At 46.8% G+C, this 21,519-nt stretch overlaps 1 protein-coding gene across 1 annotated transcript in view; it reads left to right on the plus strand.

The window, feature by feature from the left end:
• Positions 1–21,519, plus strand: part of LOC113406449 (cystathionine beta-synthase-like) — a 39,205-nt gene that overhangs the window by 11,240 nt on the left and 6,446 nt on the right. The window contains exons 2-11 of the mRNA XM_026651464.1: positions 752–858; positions 7,419–7,553; positions 9,895–9,974; positions 11,213–11,344; positions 12,992–13,061; positions 14,414–14,505; positions 15,056–15,181; positions 16,711–16,795; positions 19,122–19,227; positions 19,958–20,029. Coding sequence (XP_026507249.1) covers positions 752–858; positions 7,419–7,553; positions 9,895–9,974; positions 11,213–11,344; positions 12,992–13,061; positions 14,414–14,505; positions 15,056–15,181; positions 16,711–16,795; positions 19,122–19,227; positions 19,958–20,029 — 1,005 coding nt within the window. The remainder of the gene's footprint in view (positions 1–751; positions 859–7,418; positions 7,554–9,894; positions 9,975–11,212; positions 11,345–12,991; positions 13,062–14,413; positions 14,506–15,055; positions 15,182–16,710; positions 16,796–19,121; positions 19,228–19,957; positions 20,030–21,519) is intronic.

Genomic DNA, 21,519 nt, shown 5'->3' on the forward strand with positions numbered 1-21,519 from the left:
AATGTGTGTGTGTGTGTGTGTGTGTGTGTGTGTGTGTGTGTGTGTGTGTGTGTGTGTGTGTGTGTGTGTGTGTGTGTGTGTGTGTGTGTGTGTGTGTGTGAGAGAGAGAGAGAATCTTTAGATTGATCCCAGTCTTCTGCTGCAGCCTGGCTTATTTTTATTTTTATTTTTTTGCCCTAGTTATCAGGTTACGTTAGTTTACATTTGCAAGACTAACTTCACAAGGAAAAGGGCTACACATTTAGATTTTTGAAAGCCAAAGCTGAGTTTTTCCTTCATGGGGGGCTAAAAGGCCAACTCTGGTAACAGGTGGCTCTTTGAAGCCCCCCTCCAGCTGATCAGTGCATGCACAGCCACAGGGCAAGAGAAGTAAGAGGGTGGAAGCAGTAAGAAGGGAAATGTTTGGTTTTTGAATGGGCAACAGTGTCCTGCGAGTCGCATCACAAAGGCAGCTAAAATGAAGTTATTCATTAGGGGGTGTTGCTGATGTAGGGGATGGCGTTATTTCCTACCACACCCTCCTGTAGTCCAGTTGACAGAGATTGTCTTTTCCATCACTGATGCCTATCATCATTAGTAATCTAGGCAATTAGTATGGTGTCCTGGAATCAAAATCTCCCTCAGCCCTCCTCTCCTGCAGATGTTGAAGCCTCTATTTCTCTCAAGTTTTGCTCTGGTTTCCTTTTTATGTGGATTTGAATGACAGTCACAGTTACCCTCAGTGTATTTTTTTCTGCCTCCACTAACACAGGCCGGAAGAAACAAACATCCTGCCGAATATTCTGAAGAAAGTTGGCCGCACCCCTCTGGTTCGAATCAACAAGATTGGGAAAGCCTATGGACTGAAGTGTGAGCTCTGTGAGTATCCGAAGTCCACTGCTCTTCTGTCAGGTTTTCTGAACTGAGTGGCAAGCTCAAAAGCTGGGCGGGACAAGGCCTCTTTTATAAGAGAGTCAGGAGTAACTAACTAAGGTTGGGAAAGTGTGAAAAGAAGGTGGAGAAATATGGCATATCTGGGATACTTCTAGACCTTTCCATTACGGTTATTTATCAGAGCTAAAATAGTGGTCTACATTTCAAACTGCAGTGTAACAAGCACCTGACTGACAGTAACCCAGGCCTTGATCCAGCAAGATGGTCTTCACAGGAAGACTCTTACTACTACTATTACTAGCCCCACTGCTCAGCTGCATTTTTGTTACTGCCGGAACGTACGTATTCTGTGATTTTAATCTCCATTTTTAAAAAATAGGCTGTGTGTTGTGGAGCTACTCAGCTACTTGCAATACCGAGTGCAATTGAGGAGTATCAGGGTCGGCAGTTTTGGAGGGAGAAAATCTCAGAGCTGATGTAGCTGCTGCTCCTGTTCTTTGGCAGAGCCTGGGGGAACAGCAAAACAGTACAAAACAATCTATTCTGTATGGCCCACATTACTGTAGTACCTGAACGCTGCACAATCTCTAATGGAGTTATCCTTGCAACACCTCTGTCAAGTAGGGAAGTGTTGTTATCCCCATTTTATGGATGGAGAACTGAGGCACAGAGAGGCTGAGTGACTTGCCCAAAATCACACAGAAAGAAAGGGGACTGGAATGCAGATCGCTGAAGTCTTAGGCTAGTGCTCTAATCACTGGACCATCCTTCTCCTTTAAAGATGGCAGCATCTCTCTCCTGCCTGCCCATCTTCCTACATTAGAGAGACACAAGCTGGGTGAGGTATTATCTCTTATTGGACCAACTTCGGTTGGTGAGAGAAACAAGCTTTTGAGCCATACAGAGCTCTTCTTCAGGTCTGGGAAGCAGGGCCGGCTCCAGGGTTCTTGCATCCCCAAGCGGCGCAAAAAAAAAAAAAAAAAAGTCGCGATTGCGATCTGCGGCAGCAATTCGGTGGGAGGTCCTTCGCTCCGAGCGGGAGTGAGGGACCGTCTGCCGAATTGCCGACGAATAGCTGGATGTGCCGCCCCTCTCTGGAGTGGCCGCCCCAAGCACCTGCTTGGCAAGCTGGTGCCTGGAGCCGGCCCTGCTGGGAAGGGTACTCCTAGCATCACAGCAAAATGCAAGGTGGAATAGATTGTTTAGCTTTAGCTTGTCTCTCTCACCAACAGAAGTTGGTGCAATAAAAGATATCACCTCATCCACCTTGTGTCTCTAACATCTTGGGACAGACATGGCCAAAGCTACACTTCATACATCTTCCGTAGGGTTGCCAGGTGTCCAGTTTTCGATCAGAACGCCCGGTTGAAAAGAGACCTGGCGGCTCCGGTCAGCATTGTTGACCGGGCCATTAAAAGTCTGGGGTCAAAGTAAAAAATTCCCATGATTCCTCTCCTGGCATCCATGTCTTCATCTGTATTTTGCCAGCACCATTTCAGAACTGCTGTCAGGCAGCATGGTGGAGGACACACTGCTGAGCACTAGGGTGACCACCTTTTCAAAAGGCAAAAGTGGGATACATGCAGGAGCCCTACCCCCGCCATCCTCTTCCTCCGTGGCCCCACTCCCGGCCAGGCTGGAAGCTGGAGCCTGGCCATGGTAAGAGCCGCCCAGGGAGCACAGACTGCTGTAGGGAACCCCGAATCCTGCACGTGCCCTGGGTGGGATGCCCAAAAGCAGCTCTTTGCCCATGTCCCCACCCTGGGATGCGTCACCCAGGGCAGGTGGAGAGTCTGGGGCTCCCCACAGTGGCCCGGGCTCCCTGGGTGGCTCTTACCACAGCCCAGCTCCGGCTTCTGGCCTGGCCAGGGCCTTGGGGGTGGGATAGGAGGAGCAGGGGGTGGGGCCTCGTGGTGAGGGTAAGGCCCTCCTCAGCCCCCCCCAACACTAGGAAGAGGCTGGCGCTGCCCCTGAGTCTCAGGCAGGCGCAGAGCGGCGTCACAGGGAGTCATTCAGCCTGGGAACGGGACTTGAACTCTGCATTTCGGGACTGTCCCACCCAATTCAAGTGTCTCCTGAGCGCCACAATCATGACAGCCATTAATACAAACAGGATGAGGTATGTGCTTTGACAGTTGTGCACCCAGATGGGTTTGGCTTGGTGGCTTTGGATGGCTGGCCTATATGGCTACAGGTGAAGGAGGAGCAGAAGGATGAATTCAACTAGTTATTTCTGCAGGGAGTTTTCCTGGAGCAGGTTCACGTGGATGAGAGCCCTTTATGGTCTCAAAGAATTAGCAGTGACTGGTGGGACAAGAGGGTGACTCAGAACTGGGATGACCAGCAGCAGCAGCAGCAGAACTTCAGGAGGCGGACGGCTACTTTCCTATAGAGACCTGTGCAGAGCTCACCCCTGAGCTGCAGCAGCAGAACACCAACAGGAGAGGTCCCCTCAGCATGGAGAAATATGTGGCCCTCACCATCTGGGAGCTCGCTGCCCCTGATTGCCATTGGTCAGTGGCTAGCCAGTTTGTTGGTAGATCAACTGTCAGGCCTGTTGTCACTGAGGTTTGCAGTGCTGTTCAGAGGGAGCTGCTGTGCTGTGTCACAAAGCATAGCAATGCACAGGAAGTTATTGATGGCTTTGCATGGATGGGGTTCCTGAACTATATAGGGACTATTCTTTGCCCCCCACACCACATCAAAGATTTTATCAACAGGAAGGATATGTCTCATTGCTGCAAGGGCTGGCCAATCACTGTGGAAGGTTCACAGCTATTAATGCCAGGTGATCTGGAAAGGTCCAGGATGCCAGGATCTTTAGAAATTTAGGCCTGTTTGCTGGAATGAGCAAAGGGAACTTTTGCTCTCAGGATACCATAGACATTAGTGAAGTTGATTCCTCCTGCCATTCTGGGAGACCCAGCTTTCCCCTCTGCCTCCTTTTACTGGACACTTCGGGAAGAAAAAAGTTGACTTTTAACTATACCTTGTGTAGTTGCTGAATGAGAGCAGAGTGTGCATTCGAAAAGACTGAAGGGAAGGTGGAGGTGTCTCATGGCAAGGCCGGATGACATGCCTTCTGTGATAGCTGCTTGCTGCATTTTGCACATCTGCGAGAGCAAGGGAGGGAGCCTCACAGAGGGAAGGGAGGAGGAGGTGGAGAGACTTTCTGAATGTTATGGACAGCTGGAGGGAGCGCCTCTGCAAAATGCCCCAACTGGTTAGAGAAATAGAGTCAGGGATGTGTGTTGCTCTTACTTTGAGGCCAGGGGTAGTTGTGGATAATGAATGTTTTGTACCCAAGGAAATGACTGAAAAGTTTGTGTATTGATTTCAGGAGGAACTAGCTGAAAGCCCATGCTGTTGCATGGGTGTAATTCATAGTTGTGTGTAAAAACGCTGAAAATCACCTGACAACTTAACAATTGGATAGTAGCAGACTGCAAATCCCAGTGATGGTTGAACCTGGTGAAATCGTGGACAAAAAGAGCTCTCAACCATGCTTGCAGCTGCTTCTATTGCTTCACACTGACTCCGACGTTCTAGGCTTCAGAATGACACACACACAGAATGATAACCCTGGAATCTTATTATATAGATTAATACTATGGGATGAGTATCAGAGGGGTAGCCGTGTTAGTCTGGATCTGTAAAAGCAGCAAAGAGTCCTGTGGCACCTTATAGACTAACAGACATATTGGAGCATGAGCTTTCGTGGGTGAATGGGATGGATATTCTAATGATGCAAGAGAGTTGTTCCTCAGTGAAATTTTTTAGCTTTGCCTTGTCCCATCATTTGGGGTTGGTGGTTCTTGTTTGTCATCCCAAATATTTTTATCAAGTGCGTTTTCCAAGCTGACACATACTTTCTTCATGTCCTCCTTCAGTGTCTCAAACCACCTTTTTCTAGGTCTTCCTCATCTTTGTCCTGGTATTACTAGCGCTTATACTCTCTGGCCAACATATCCCATGTCTCATTGTCTCGGGTGATCCAGCAAATGACATAGTTAATAAATAACACGCCTTGAATAAAAAAAGAACATAGCGCATGCATCATGTGCATCAGGTCCCTCTCCAGAACCATGCATTCCATTCTGATTCTTTATGAATGCTCCAGGAACCCATCCCTTCACTCCTCTGCCTTCATATCCCTTTATTGGGATACAGTCACTACAGTCCCTCAACAGCATCTTTTTCTTCGCTTGAAGGATTGCTAGTCTTTCAGCAGGTGATAAGGCCCCTGTATGTGCAGGCTGTAGCATTGCAGGTGCTAAGGGAAATCAGAAAAAGCACAGGCAGTTATTGTCCTGTGGCTTGTCTCCATGCTAACAATGATTAAATGTTTGTTTTCTCCCAGTTTTGGGGTCCCATTCCCATCTGCTCTTCTCACTCTGAGGTTCATTTCAAGATAAGACATTTTCCAGTGTACCTTTCCCCTGGTATAGGGCCCCTGTATCAAAGGCTGGATGAGTTGGTGTAGCAGGGATGGAGAGAGGACAGGCAACGGGCAGATTATTAATTACTTGTGCACCTCTGCAGGCTGCCCATACATTGGAGGTTGTTACTAGGAGGCATGTCCCCAGGAGACACAGAAGGGGCTTGTTCAAAGAGTCAGTGAGCAAACCAGGAAGATATGCAGTGCTGCTATTTACCAGGATGTTATCTCCCCAGCTGGTGCAGGACTGGAAGGGAAACATAAGTTATATGAGTGGCCTTACGGTCTCTTTTATTACACCTGTCGATCAGCACAAAGTACACTGCAAAATAAACTTTTGCGGTAACTGGTGTGAACAAGGGGTTAACAATGCTGTGGGAATGACTAAAAATAGTCATGTTTGCCTTTTGGAATGTCCCTGTAGCCTGATTTTGGCAATTTACCTCATAAAATTTAAACCCTGAAAGTACATTGTCTACTGATTTGTTTTCATAAGGGCGTTCCTTGCAGAGTACAGTCCTAACAACTCAGTGTGGGTTAAGGTGACACAAACTGGCTCTTAGATTGTAAATTCCATCCTGTCTCCTCCCTGTTCTGTTCAGCACGAGTTCAGTTGTTGGCCTTCAACAAACAGGGCCAGGTTCTGTTACCCCTCCTCTCCCTGAGTAGTATTTACTCCAAAAGTTGTCCTGGCCCCATGGACTTCTTGTGGAGTAAGGTCCCAATCCTGCTCTGATTGAAGCCAGTATCAAAACTCCCTTGGCTTCAAAGGGAGCATGAAACGGCTCTAAGATACTACTCAAGAGGAGTAAGAATATGAGAATCTGGCCCAGTGATAATTATTTATTTCATTAGGTAGCGTAGAAAAACAGCACAAAAAGTTACTTTCAAAGCTCTACGTCTTGATAAATCTACAACAACACAGGAACTGCTGCACCAGAAAAGGCCAGTGATTAAGGCTGTGAGTTTGCAGCAGAGGTCGCGGAAGTCATGGATTCTGTGACTTTCTGTGACCTCCATGAAATTCCGTAGCTGCAGCGGACAGTGTGGCTGACCCTAGGGCCACCAGAGCAACTGGCCCTGGAGCCAGCTGCTTAGGCAGCCCCGGGGCCAGCCAGTGCCAATGTCAGCTGCTAAGGTGGCCCCACAGCCAGCCAGACAGGCTGCTTTTGAGCGGCCCCGGGGATAATCGCACCAGCTGTTGCTTGGTAGCCCTGGGCAGCTGGCCCCAGAGACCGCCCTAGCAGTGGCTGGTGTGGCTGGCCCTGGGGACCGCCTGAGCAGCTGTCCTGGGTTGGCCCTGGGGGTGACCAGAACAGCCGGTGCTCGGCAGCCTCAGGCATCTGGCCCCGGGGCCCCCCAGAGCAGTGGTTGGTGGGGCTGGACCCAGGCTCCCCAGAGTAGCAGCACCCCGGGGGCCCCCCAGAGCAGCGGTGGCTGCGGGGCCAGGGCAACTAAGATTTAGTCAGGGGTGTTTATAGTAAAAGTCATAGTCATAGGCCATGAGTTTTTGTTTATTGCCCATGACCATGACTTTTACTAAAAATACCCATGACTAAATCGTAGCCTTACCCATGAGCCGTGCACTCACTTCTTCCATCTCTGACACTGGCTGCTGTTGGATGCCTCAGAGGAAGGAGAAACACCCACTTTATGACTGTGTGACCCAACCTGGCAATCCTCTTATGTCCAGAAATGGGAGGACTGGTAGCTCATGAAACAGACTTAGAAATCTGGCACTCGGTAGTAGAACTTGTTATTATTTATTGACTTGAATTTTTCTGAATAACAAATGCTATTAAAATGTAAAACAAACAATATCTCTTCATTCCATCTCTTATGTACCTGGCCCTTATGCTATAGACTAACGCTGCAGATAACGATGTGTTTGGGGGTTTGCTAGTGGTTAATTACAATGACATACCGTACTTTTTGTGTTCTTGGAGGGGGGTGAATGGTGAGAATCGGAGAAGAACTGATGTGTTTCTCTGTGTAGAAGGCCATTCTGTTGTGATGGTTTTAGTGTATTTGATAGCAGAGATTAAATTGTATGCAGGCAAGTTGGATTTGGGCTCATTTGTAATTTGGGCTCCCCTTCAAATTCTAGTGGCAAAGTGCGAGTACTTCAATGCTGGGGGGAGTGTGAAGGATCGAATCGCCCTGAGGATGGTGGAGGATGCCGAAAGAGCTGGGATCATAAAACCCGGAGACACACTCATTGAGCCAACATCAGGAAACACAGGTAGGAACTGGATTTGTGGCCCTGCATTTGGACAGCATGGTAATGGAATAGAATGATGGCCTGATATTTTTGAGGGAGAGTGGAGGGGGTGGGATGGAAGCTTTTGGAACCTTTCAGCTCCTACTACAATGAAGAGGGGAAATGAGGCTTGCTAAACCTTTTCTGTTAAATGCAGTTTTCCCTTTTCCAGTACCCATTGACCCTATCTGTTGCTGATGTATTCATGTTTGCAGGGAAAGTCTGATTAAGAAAATTTACCCCCTTGCCTGAGGTGCAGTTGCAGACATGTGTTTTACATTGTTTTACGTGCTTTAGTCTGGAAATTAGCCTCTGTCCTTATAACTCTGTCTCTGTCCACAACTCACCCACCCCATCCCAAACTGTGCCTAGGTGTTGCAACACACCAGAGGAAGTGAGATCTCAGGGGTGATTTAGTGCTGAAATTCCTAGATGGGTTAAAACCGCACTAAGGTGTCAAAACTGCAGAGCCAGTGTGTGGTAATATTGGGCAGTTCGCTAACAACAATGCATCTAACAAAAAGCTCTAGAGGAGCTGATGCACGTAAAGCACATTTCCTGGCTGCGAGGTTATTGAATAGTTAGAGCGAGTTTTCACAGGGGAATTTCCCTGAATTCCCCCACCAAATAAATAGGCTTGGAAGGATTAGAAATGTCAGTAAATATTGATTTCACTGTACACACACACAAACCAATGCAAAAATATTTCCATCACTAACAATCAAAATTTACAGATAGGCAAAGTAAGAAAAATGCTGCTTGAGACCTTATTATAGGCAAAATCCAGTGATCTGGACTTTTGAATTAGGCTTGTTACAAATGGACAAGTGAATGAATAGTAAAAGCAGGTGGGATTTGACAGTAGAAAGCTCTTTAGGTTGTATATTTTGACAGGTGATGTGGACAGTTTGTGTTTTAGCAGCTATAAAGCTTTAACTTTTTGAACCTTGATGTCTACTGTCATTAAGTCATTCTCTTACCCTGCCCCCATAACGTTCCACAACTTTGATCATTTAAATGGCTACAAATCTTTTAAAATGCTTAAAAATAAACGTCAATATGATCCATCACAACGATAGCACAAATGAAAACTGAATTTTGCCAAGCTTACAAATATATCATCGCTTCTTCCATATCTGCCTTATTTAGCCTCAGCTGGCCAGGAACAAGCTAGGGCCAGTTCATGGTTGGGAGAGAAGGTGCAGGAGCTTTTCCCCATTCTGTAGCTTGCACAAGAAGAAGACACAACTGGCCAGGGCTGCACCCTTCCTATTTTCCTGGTGGAGTGCAGCACCCCCAAGCAGCTAGGGCTATGGGTCTGTCTCCCCCCAACCCCTCCCTCTAGCAGGCCACACAAGACCAGCATAGTTGAGGGGGATTAAACTGCACCCTATACAAGGGTGTAGAGGCCACAGAGCTCAGGAAGGAATTCTGCACCCCTGAGGCAGCATTCCTCCTTGTACTTGTCTAGGGGTCATGTGACTCCACACCGCCTCCCACACTGGGCTGTGCCTGAATGGGATGATTGAGCTCAGAGTCAGGGCCTTACAGTGGAATTTCTTTGCCTTTCTCTTATCTGACCATTTGATCTAGCTCTAATACTAAAGCTATTTCTACCAATCCTCTGACAGGCTGCAGCCTGAATTTAACCTCCTGCGGTTATTGCAGACGTTTTCAACAGCGTGTCCTAGTACAGAAGCAATGTTTCACGCCTGCCCTGCGCATCCTCTTGTATCAGTTCAGAATCTAAAGCCTCATTTGCCTTCCCCAGCCAGCCTGGGAACAGCTGGCTCGGTCAATCATTCAGAGTGAAATTAGAGCACAGATACACTTTGCCAACTAGCGATGGAGTGAGATTGGCGCATGTGCAGCTTTATCCCACAAATTAGACTGCTGGGGGTGGGGTGCGTTAAGCAGACCTGAGGAGAACAGAGAGCTGTCTGAGCGTAATTATATCTTTTCTGTGTGAAACGACACGTGTGGGAAAACAAGAGACTGGCACTTTGCTAAGTGTAGAAAAATGCTTCTGAGCCTTTCCAGTCCCTTCAGTTTGTATGCTGTGAAAATACACTGCTCTTCCCCAGTTCTCAGGGACACAGAGGCTTAATTACAAGTAAGCTCTCAAATTAGAACATCCTCCTACACTAGGACTGTCAGAGAGCATGCAAAAAGTCTAAGATGGTACATTGCTATTTAGCTTTTAAGTGCAAATCCATGAGCTACATTTACCAGATTAATGCAGGAGGTGCAGGAGACTATGACTGTCAGTTGACCTTGCCAAATGCTGTCAGTGAATAATTCCCTTTCCTCCTCCACTGCCTAGGAATCGGGCTGGCCCTGGTTGCTGCAGTGAAAGGCTATCGCTGCATCATTGTGTTGCCAGAGAAAATGAGCATGGAGAAGGTCAGAGTCCTTTATGGTATTACACTGAAATCCTGGGAATGGGTAAAGTTCTCTCTCTTGAACTAGTGAACCCTTTCCTATATAGGGTAACGATCCTAGTTACAAGTAATGGCATATTTTTGTAGTTATTCAGAAGAGTTCTCTGGACAATGAAGCAGGCAATGATAATCTGACTGATTATCTGGTGTCAGCTATGCAGCTGGTGCAATATATTAGCCAAATATGGTACATTTCTGCACAGAGATGATGCAATTTTATGTCTACGGGTGTGTGTGATGGTTAGAGCAAAGGAAAGGTATGCAGGGCTCCTTGGTTCTATTTCCAGTTCTGCTGCCAACTTCTTGTGTGACTTTTGGCAAGTCACTTAACCTCTCTGTCCATTTCCCTCTATGTAAACTGAAGATATTTATATTAACTTCATAGGAGTATTAACCAGATTTCTCAAGAAACCCCATCAAGTGGCAGAAATTTCACATGATCTTGTGAGATTTCCTCCATTTGGGGCAAAAATCTCACAATAACAGTTTGCAAGACTTTGGCGCCTTTGAATTCAGACCTGAATCCTTGGCTCAAACCTCAACCCTAACCTAAACCTCACCTGGATCAAACACCACCTCCTCAGCCCAACTGTAATAACCCACCCAACAAATGATCAGAAACCGAAGAGCTCTAATACCTAGCTCTCCTGTTCTCACCGCTAGACAAGTGTATCTCTGTTGATAAACACTCATTCTCAGGTACTCCGTTCCTGTGCTTATGGCCAGTTTGCTCTACCTGTGTTCTGGGTCTGTGCTGGGGCTGCCCAGTCCACGGTGTACATTAGAGCAGCCTTGGGAGTGCTCTAACATATGCTTTGCTCCATATGCCTCTTGGAAACCAGCAAATAGTAGTAGTGCAGTGGATTCTGGTCATGCCCCCCAGCTACCACTTCATTGTAGAGGCTAGGAGCATGGCCAGGCTAGAATCCTTATGCCAGGTTGGGAAGGCCGTCTGTATTTAGGAGTATTTTCAGGCGGCGTTTCTAACCAATTTAAAGGCCCATTATGCTGCCAGAACGATGTAAAAGAGCATTAGTGAGTGTGACTGAGATCAGACATTGTATCTCTAAACCACTCTAAATGTTAAATGTCTTATGAATGCAAAGCCCAGTCTGGCTTTTGTCACTAATATGAATATATAGGTTCAGATTACCGGCAGTACAGGAGATCACTTTATTGTGTCTGCTTTATGATTTACAGGTTGATATACTAAGGGCTCTTGGTTCTGAGATTGTTAGGACTCCAGCCTCCAACTTTGATTCCCCTGAGTCTAATGTTTCTGTTGCTCAGAGGCTGAGATATGAAATCCCGAACTCCCACATTCTGGACCAGGTAAATTCAATTACTTTTTGGGTTCTCTCTTTAAATCTGGATTGCACAGGATTGCCTAGGTCTGCTCATCTCTCCCATTCTGCTACACATCTGTAAGATGCTCAGTACCATTGTGGCACTTCTTGCCACTGCATTTCTTCTCCCAGACACCGATGCTCATTTTTATGGCACGTGTGACTTGACTTCTCTTCCTTGAAGCACTGGGCTGCAAAAACAAAATAAGAGGCATATTCAGAGACTGTGAAACCTGAGGCAAAGTTTTTGGAGGTTTGAGCACATTTTGATCCTGTTCTATCTGGAGAATGTTTTACCACCACTTTAAAGTCAATTTTTATGCTTATGAAAGGTCCTTGACTGGCAGCACTGGAAAAAAATATGTTGTGTATATAAATAGGCTCACAGTGAAGGTCAAACAAACTGCTTGTAGTAACCCATGCTACAGAATGGGCAGTGGTAATCTGAGCCCCACACATTGATGCATACATACAAGGAGCACATTCTCAGGGATGGTACGTTCCTGCCACAGGGCTCACCTGCGGGAGGGAGAGATTAGTTTAGTCTTCTTGCCTAGATGTTCATTGACCTCTCTACAGCCCTCTCTGCGAATGAGCTTCAAACAACAACAACAAATACATGGGGGGCGGGAGGGTTCTTTGCCATGTGGATTATGTGGTTTTTGGGTGCACTCTGGTCACATTTGCAGGTTTTTCTCTGCAACCACGTGGATTCAAAACCCACTTTTTTAAAAAATGAAAGCTGAGTTTCTCAGGGAATTGCTGGCCTCCAGGAGCTGGAGCTTTAAGAAAAGCACCAAATAGCACAAGAATTGGCACCACTGAACTAGAAACACCCATGTCAGCAGCCCTGCACCAACTGCAGGGCTCAGAGTTCTGGGAGCTCCTTCTTTCCCCTCACCCCCTAGCCCTGCAGGCTGGGAGGTAGCTAGGAGTGCTTGTCCTCTGGAAGCACAAGACGGGGTGGCCAGCAGCATACTCTGTCCCAGAAGGAATATGTCTGAGCAGGGCACAGTGGTTGTGCCCCTTCACCCCCATGAACACCCGACAGTGGCAAGGGATTAGCACAGAGGGGAGGCACAAACAACATCTGTTCGATAGTGTCACAGCACTCCTATGAGCATAATTTCCCCTTCATGCCCGCTTCTGGTCTCTGCCGGTGTGTTACCTCCAGAATTCCCTTGCTCAGACACTACACCCCCCTCCCATACCCTCATGCAGCTCCCCCTCTTGCCAGTCTTCGTCAGGCTCTGTCTGTTTTGTTTTCAGTCATGAAGGGATGTGCCATCCGACAGCATTGCTAGCACCAGGTTTTCTATCAGCCTGTGTCTTCCATGGGGGGCATTGGGTTGGGTTTAGGGCCATAGCTGGGGACAACATTCCCGTCCTTCTGTTTAGCTCCTCACTGGAAAACATACCACACACTGCAGTACCTCCCTAAAGCCCAAGACACCAAGTTACAAGGCTACTAGGACTCTCTCCCTGGGCCTGCTTGGACTGTGGTGCAGTGTTGCGCAGGACAAGGAGGGGGCTTTTTATGCCTTGAGTAAAACACCTCCGTAGCTGTTCTTAGTTCAGTGTCTGACCCACCCTGTTAACCGTAACATACACTGTTCTCTGTTGTAATAAACAGTACCGAAATCCCGGCAACCCGATGGCTCATTATGACACCACCGCTGAGGAGATCCTGGAGCAGTGCGAAGGTACTGTTTGTTCTATCTCGGCCATGAATTGCACATGCCATATCCTTCTGAGGGAGGGTTCTGTTACTTTATGGACTTATTTATTTAAATGTATAGAAAAGCTAAAAAAGGACTTGGTAAGTTACAGGCACCCTTGACATAACTTTAAATAAAGCCTGAGTGCAGCAATTTGAGATGGCCCACCTCCCCCTTGAACAATTTCACACCCTTGTAATTACAGTTCCCCTCCATTTTCAAAAGCCTGGGAAAAGAGATGAGCCTTGCAACACAGTTGGGCTCGTTTGGATCCTGGGAGGAAGCGAATTGCAAAGTAGTGGGTCCCTCATGGAGAATGGCTAACCAGCAGTCTCCTCTCTCTTGTACCTAATGGGGCTTCAGCTCAACTGCCTCTGCTGCTCTCAACTGTGACAGGATGGCCTGGGGAATGTGTGGACATGACAAAGTGCTGAATGACACAGTGGAGGTGGCCATCTATCTGCAGTTGTGGCATCACTGTAATGGGTTAGTTAAGAGGATTAAATGGCTCAAGAGGCCTCCCTGGGACTATCCATATGAGTAATCGGCACACGGTAGCTGATCATGCAAAGTCATTAGTAAATGAAAATGGATCAAAACTTTGCGAGTGCTGCAGAGACTAATCCAGCTTCATTTGGTGGCTGGACTAGGCAATAAAAGAATTTCAGTCCTTGTCTAGATGGGCAAAAATGGAACCCATCCCCAGTGGTAGAAAGAGTGAAAGGTGTAGTGAAAACAGGGCTCGGTTTTCACTTTAACAAGGTGCTTTAACAAGGTTAGTTGACAATGGTGGCAAGAAAGCCTGAGCCCTACCTATACTATAACGTGTACCATCGCTAGCCCTGGCAACAGCCAGTAACAAATTATGGCTCATTTTTGCCAGTGTAGTTACAGCCTAAAACTCTCAGGGCCTGAGTCTACTCTCACTTCCATCACTTTTACACCAGTGTAAATACAATGACTTCAGTGGAGCTGTTCCTGGCTTATACTGATGTCAGAGCAGAATCAGGCTCTCTCTTAGCTGGATGCTAAGACCAGCCAAACCAATGTGTGCTATTGCTAATGTGTCTGCAGCATTTCAACACAATGTAGTCCAAAAGGATCGAGTTACCAAGCTAGCAATCTATCAAAGTACAGTGGAGTGAAGCTTATTGGCACATCACAGCACTACAATGCTTCTGCTCACTGGCATGAATTCTGTCCAGTTTTTGACATGCACACGTTCTCTGTGCACAAGAACATGTGTACAATACCTACTGATGTGACATGCCAGAATAAACCAATTGTGGAGAACATTTCCATCCTCTCTAAATGCTTCTCACCTCCTTTAACTGCAGGCAAGGTCCACATGGTCGTGGGTGGAGCTGGGACAGGAGGTACCATCACTGGCATTGGCAGAAAGCTGAAGGAGAAGTGCCCGGAATGCAAAGTAGGTAGAAAGACTGACCTGCGCATTGAGCATTAGTGGCTGCCTGGTGTTTTTCTGCCCTTTTCTTTGACTAGAGAAATGCCCTTGATGTCACCTCTGGGGCGATGCCATTGACTGACTGCTCGCTCACCTGCAGCTGGGGTGAGCCTGATTATTAGAGTGTCTGTTTTCCACTTTTTCTGAACCAGGAAGTGTATGGATACAGCTCACTTTTGATAGTAACAATTTTCAGTTTCTCTCAACGTGAGCTGGATTCAGACTAGTGACTTAGAGGTAAAAGGCTCCACAGCCCCATCACTAATCCTTGAGACTTTCAGTTCCCCATGCTTCTAAGATTAAATTGTAAAGCTGATGAGAAGGAAAACTTCTGGGCAAAAGGGTCCTGTCTGTCCATGCCAATGGACAGGAATATTCATGCATACCTTGGGAAGAAAAACGTTTTGCAGCCAAATATGGTTATATGAACACTGGTAATTTTTTCATTGGAGATGTTTCTGCTTCATTTTCCCTAGGTTCTTAGTGTGGCTAACAAGTGATTCTTCCCTTTCAGATTGTTGGTGTAGATCCTGAAGGTTCCATTGTCGCTCTGCCCAGTGAGCTGAACACGGCAGAGGACGCAACCATGGAAGTAGAGGGGATTGGACATGACTTTATCCCAACTGTCCTTGACAGATCAGTATGTAGAATTGTGAGAAGCAATGGGGAAGTGGGGAGGGAGGAGTGGTTAGTGCCCAGCCATGAAGTTTGGCTCTCGGACCAAACTGTCCCCACGTTCAGAAGTGTTCAGCTCCAGCGTCCAGTTCTGGTCCATCACTAATTGTTGAAAGTTAGCTGAAGTAGTTACCAATGCAAAAGAAGCTATCGCTGGTGGCTTAGAACCTGCCAAACCCATGGCACCATTCTCCATATGTCTGACCTAAATGAGCTGCAGGGAGAAGCCAAATTTAAGAGACAACCAGAAATATGCTGCAACACTGCACTCCATTGTTCTATCTTTCTTTACAAACTTTCAGGCAGTTCTTATGGCCTTGTTAATAATGGGTCCCAGTGCTTTTCATTATTATCGTTATTTACTATTTGAATTCTAATAGAGCCTGAAGGCCCTGACCAGGAATAGGATCCGATAGTGCTAGCTGCTGTGTACACAGAGATTATTTCTAGACATACCACACACTAGCTTTAGTGTAGCTAGCTCAGATGCTGGTAGAAATAAAGCTGCAGCAGCGTGGGCTGCGGTACAGGCCGTCTGCCGGAGTAATTACCAAGGTTTCTGGGCGGGCTCGGACAGCCAGTGCTGAAGCTCACGCTGCTGCAGCTTCCCTGCTACTGGTCCCTGAGTTAGCTAGATTAAAGTTATCGTGGGTATGTCTTCACAAGCTGCACTCACACCTGTGATTGCAGTGTAGACACACCTATGGAAGTCAGAGACCTTGCCCTGAAGAGCTTACAATCTAAAAGACACAGCAGGCAAACAGAGAGACAGTTATAAACAAACAAAAATTGCCAGAAGTGCAACGCAACGTCGTCTCACTTTCTCCTTCACACAGCAACTCCCTTGCCCACCAGTCTGACCCATACCCAGTTGCCAGTCAGAGTTCTTCACAGCCTGAATGGCCTCCTTCCCCACTCCCCATCTCCGCAGGAAAACACTCAGCCTGGTTCTCGGAGTCGCACACAAAACCAGAACCTCAGGTGTGAGCCCCTTCATGTTTTAGATCTGGTTGAATTACAGCGCTTTAATTTGAACCCATCCCTAGGGTTTCGGCCTGAAATCTCTGCCAAAGCATTTTGCAAGCCATCAGCACTACTGAATCTCTCCCTGAACCTTAACCCTGGTTCAGCAAAACCCTGAACCCTAGCTTAACCCTGACCCCGACAGGGATCTGACCACCACTTCCTCAGCCCACCACTACTCAAAACACATTAGACACTAACAGTTTTACTTCTGCAGCGTTGGCAGGAGCATATGAGGAATTAATTAATTAATTAAAATTCACTCCAGTGGAAGCTGAGGATGAAGCCTACACGTGCTTTGCCATATGTGTTCATTTTCAAGTGCAGCGGAAAGTGATTTGATGCTGATGGAAGTGCAGGTGCTCAGCTCCTCTGAAAACCCGGCCTCCTGTACAGAGCAGAATGCGCCAGAGGGGTAGAGCCCAAAATAACATGTCTAGGACCCTAAAATCTTTCTCTCCTTCCTTTCAGGTGGTGGATCTGTGGTGCAAGTCCAATGACGCAGACTCCTTTCTCATGGCTCGCAGGCTGATTAGAGAGGAAGGATTATTGTGTGGTAAATTACTGAAGAATGTTATATCTGTTCATAAACATTTTCCATTTTAATTCCATCTTTTAATCATTTTAGACTAGAAAGCTCTTCAGGGCAGGCGATGTCTGTGTTTTTGTGTCTTATACAGTTCCGAGCACATTCTCTATGCTATACTGATGGGACCAGATCCTGAGTTGGTGTGAATTGATTTCATGGAGCTACAATGATTTATAGCAGCCCTGGATCTGACTCATGCTAAATAATTGTAATCTCATCTCATGTTCACACTTTTGCATAAGGAGGTAGAACTTCTGGGGCTACCTTTTTTGGGTGCAGTGTCACATGAGCTGAGTGGAAAGATTAGTGGGATTCAGAGCAGGACAAACGGACAAAAACTGCAGCTCCACTAAGTCAGCCATAGGAGGTTATATTTGCTGTCTTTGAGCTGTTGCCATATGATACTGGAAGGTGCAAGGATTGAAGCAGGACGTTTTGAGATGTCCTGTTAAAGTAAGGTGTTCTTACAGCTCCCAGTCCCTGGTGCAAGGAGAAATACTTTGTAAGAGAAACCAAACAGCTTTTCAAAATGAACAGTTGTCCTTGTGCAAATGCTGTTTACAGCTGGACGTCAGTGCCACTCCACAAGGTATCAGTGCAACTCAGCTGGCTGCACTCTCAGCCCTGGGCCAGATGCTCATGGGTTCAAATCCAATACCAGCCAGTACATGGGCTCATGCTGACAGCTAAAGAAGTAGTGAGAAACCACAACTTCCATTGAAGTCAAGGGAGCTGCAGGTGCTCAGCACGCACCATTGAAAAATCAGGCCTCTTTTATTTAGATGCCTACATTTGGATTTAGGTGCTTAATTTTAGGCACCTAAGTCTGAAAATGTTACCTTGGTATATATGTAACACAAGTATATAAGAAGCACATTTTAAAAGGTATTTTGGCTCCTGATTCCCATTGATACCTGTGGGTGTTAGGCACATAAGTACCTTTACAAATTGGCCTTAAGTGTCTTCCAACACTCAAGGTTATCTCCAAGATATGTTTCCACATTTCAAAGGACAGCATCTGCAAGTCTAAAGAAAATTGCCATATAAATGATAAATAACAATCTATGACTAAACTTAACTCCTAATGTCTGAGATTTCATATGATAGACAACAAAATAAGCACTTTTTCTACATTTGCTAGAGTACTGCTAATTTACAAAACTGACTTACTTGCGTCTGATGAAGTGGGCATTCACCCACGAAAGCTTATGCTCCAATACTTCTGTTAGTCTTAAAGGTGCCACAGGACCCTCTGTTGCTGAATTACTACAACTCACTCACTTACAAAATGTCACTTGCACTCAGAAGTGTTACATTCATACTGTAATTCCTTTTGCGGTCAATGGTGTCACACCAAGACCAAATTTGGTTCAGAAATGCGAAGTGCACATGGACTGAGGACTATTATGATCCTTAGTCTTTTCTAAGCTGAAATATTAGCAGGTGAGAAGCCAATATTACCTGTGAGAAGCCAAGGACCTTTTTTTGAGTTACACACAGGAAAACGAAAACACACAGATACGTGCGCACACATACACACACACATTCACGGCCCTAAACACCATCATTGGCTGGTATCCCATGTATAATTGCAATTTTAATTTTCCTTCTTTTTGACCATTTATTTAAAGTGCACTAAGCACTTGTAAAATGTGTTAGCTCAACAGCTCTGGAGAGTGAAATGTTCTCTGTACCAACAAAACAAGGACAGCATGGGCAAGTTGCTCCCAGCCCCCCTGCCCCTCACCTGAAAGGGCCATCTCAAAGGCTGGAAGGGAATTTGGTCTCTCTGGCTAGACCCTCAAAGATATGAAATCAATGGAAGTTAGATGCCTACATACCTTTGAGGAACTGGGGCCGTGCCCTTTCAATCCTTGTCCTCCCTGCAGACACTGCTCCCAGAGTGATGATGGGGCCATTTGTGATGGGGCCACAAACTGGACTAGAATCACCACTCCCATAATCCATTCAACAGCCCTCGCCTGCACATTCTCCTTTGGTCACTACCTGGTCTCTGTTGGAGCTAGGGGCTTACAAGATTATAGGCCCGATTCTCCTCTCCCATACACCAGTGTAACTGCACCGGCTTTATTGGAGTTATGCCTGATACACACTGGTGCCGGTGAGAGGAGAATCATGCCCTAAAGGTTCAGTGTCCCATTACCGAACCCTGACCCAACTGTCCCCTGCCTGTCACTGCAGGGGCATTACCCTAGGCCACTCTGTGATGATATGTTATTGTCTCATGTACTGTTAGCTCTTGCGTGTGTCTATTTTCTTGTTCATTTGTCAGGTGGCAGCTCCGGCAGTGCAATGTCCATTGCTGTGAAGGCTGCCAGGACTCTGACGGAGGGTCAGCGCTGTGTTGTCATCTTGCCCGACTCCGTCAGGAACTACATGTAAGACTCCTCTTCTGTAGTGCTTCCGACCTGCTGCTTTCTCCGAGGTGACAGCGCTGCAGGGTTCAGCCATAGCAGGAAATAACATTCACGGACCAAATGAGTAATGTGGCCATACAAAAGCTTTGCTGTCACATGGCCAGTTATTCTCTGTGGCAGAGGGGAAATTACCTCAGTCAGTCAGTAGAGGAGGAAACACTATGGACCCACTTCACTACTCTGTTTTGCCAGTGTAACACCACTGAAAGCAGGCACATGTAAATCAATGGAGTTACACCAGCATAAAACTGGAGTGGTGAATGAGACCATAAATAAGGAGTCAATTTATCTTCCTCACGGGGGGGCCTTTGCAGTCCTCATATGGACATTAACATAAGAGTGCAAAACATTATAGTGTAATGGTAAGAGCAAAGGGCTGGGAGTCAGAACGCTTGGATTTTATTTCACTCGTCACTGACATACTCTATTATGCTCCAGGAAAAATCACCTAGGCTGAAATTTTCAAACTTGGGTGCTTAAACTTAGGCACCTAAATAACTGGTGTAATTTCACCTGCTCCTCCCATTCACCTCAAAAGGGGCCAACATCAGCTGATTGCTCAAAGTATGGGAGCCATGGTGAAACATTAAGGCCTAATGCATTTAAATCCCTCCTCCTCCCCCCCCCCCCCCCCAATTTTTTGCTGGGTGCATTACAAACTTCTTCCTTGTTCTTTGCTGATGATTTCTAGGTCCAAGTTCTTGAACGATAGGTGGATGGGCAAGAATGGATTTCTAAAAAATGTCCAGGAACACAAGCCTTGGTAAGGTTCTGCTTCCTTCTATATTAACTGCCTTCATTGCTAGGGAAATAATCACTCTGCATTTGGAAATGATCATCTATTTTTAATTTTCTTTGAATAATTCAGTCCCTTTGAAAAGTTAATCTAGGCCAGGGGTTCTCAAACTTCATTGCACCGTGACCCCCTTCTGACAACAAAAATTGCTACATGACCCCAGGAGGGGGGACTGAAGCCTGAGCCCGTCCTGCCACCCTGGTGGGGGGGAGATGGAGGCAAAGCCAAAGCCCCACTGTCCCACTGCCCGAGGGACGGAGGGAAGCCCAAGCCCAAGGGGCTTCAGCCCCAGGCAGGGGGCCTGTAATCTGAGCCCCACTGCCCAAGGCTGAAGCCCTAAGGCTTTGGCCCCAGACAGTGACTCTCTTTCAAATGTTGGTTTCCCTGTTCATTGGTCTAGTCCATAAAGGAGGAGTTTATTTTCTGCAGAAATTAATTCTTTCATACAGACCAGGCTCTTGTGTCTGTCTACAGTGAAGAACAATTTGGAATGAATTTCTAGGTCAGTGTCAAATGTCCTCCCCAGCAAGGCTGCTCTCAGCAGATCTGTGGTGACAATTGTCATAGACAATAGAGATGAAGGGCCCTTTTAAATATCTCCGTTTTCTATTCAGGCAGGAAACATAAAGTTTCCGTTTTAGATTAATGGATTCTAAGGGCACAAGGCATCATTGTGATAATCTAGTCTGACCTCCTGCATAACCCAGGCCATAGAATTTGGCCAAGTGATTCTTGCAGTGGAGGAAATTTAGTCTTCTCTACTCCATAAGTGAACACTTTTGAGCCCAATGACTCATAGGGGTACTACAGCATAGTTTTTAGAAAGACAGTTAATCTCAGTTTAAAGACTCCGAGTGATGATGAATTTACCACATCCTTTGGGATGTTGCTCCAAAGGTTAATTAACCTCGTTGTTAAAAAGAGTTGTATCTTATTTCCAGTCATGGGTGGTGGGTATCATAGCCTGGGGGAGGCTGAGCCTCCCCAAACAACCAAGCATGGCCCTGCCTATGCTCCGCCCCCAGTCTGCCTCCTGCTTCTGGGCTCTGCGGCTCTTCCCCTGTGCCAGGGCCCAGGCTCGGGCTGGGCCTGCACTGCCCACCCTCCTGGGGCTATGGGAACTGCGGGGTGGCCCTCCAGGGCTGAGGGCACTAGCCTGAGGCAGGGGCCAGTGGCTGCAGTGGGGGGGCTCTGGGTTCCAGGGGGGCATGGAAGGGGTGGGGCCTAGGGTGGAAGGGGCGGGGCTGGGGGCTAGCCTCCCTAAGCCAGCGGTTCACGCGCAGCCCATGTTTCCAATTTGAGTTTTTCTAATTTCGGGTTACAGCTATCAGATCTTGCTTTGCCTTTGTCTGCTAGATTGAAGGGCCCTTTAATGTCAGATGACTTCCGACTTGCAGATTTCCTTCCATTCAGAGAGAACAGGAATATCCAAACCTTCTTCCAGAAGCCATACCTGC

Source organism: Terrapene carolina, unplaced genomic scaffold (assembly GCF_002925995.2).
Source record: "Terrapene carolina triunguis isolate 2854851 unplaced genomic scaffold, T_m_triunguis-2.0 Scaffold31, whole genome shotgun sequence".
NCBI classification, from domain to species: Eukaryota; Metazoa; Chordata; order Testudines; family Emydidae; genus Terrapene; species Terrapene triunguis.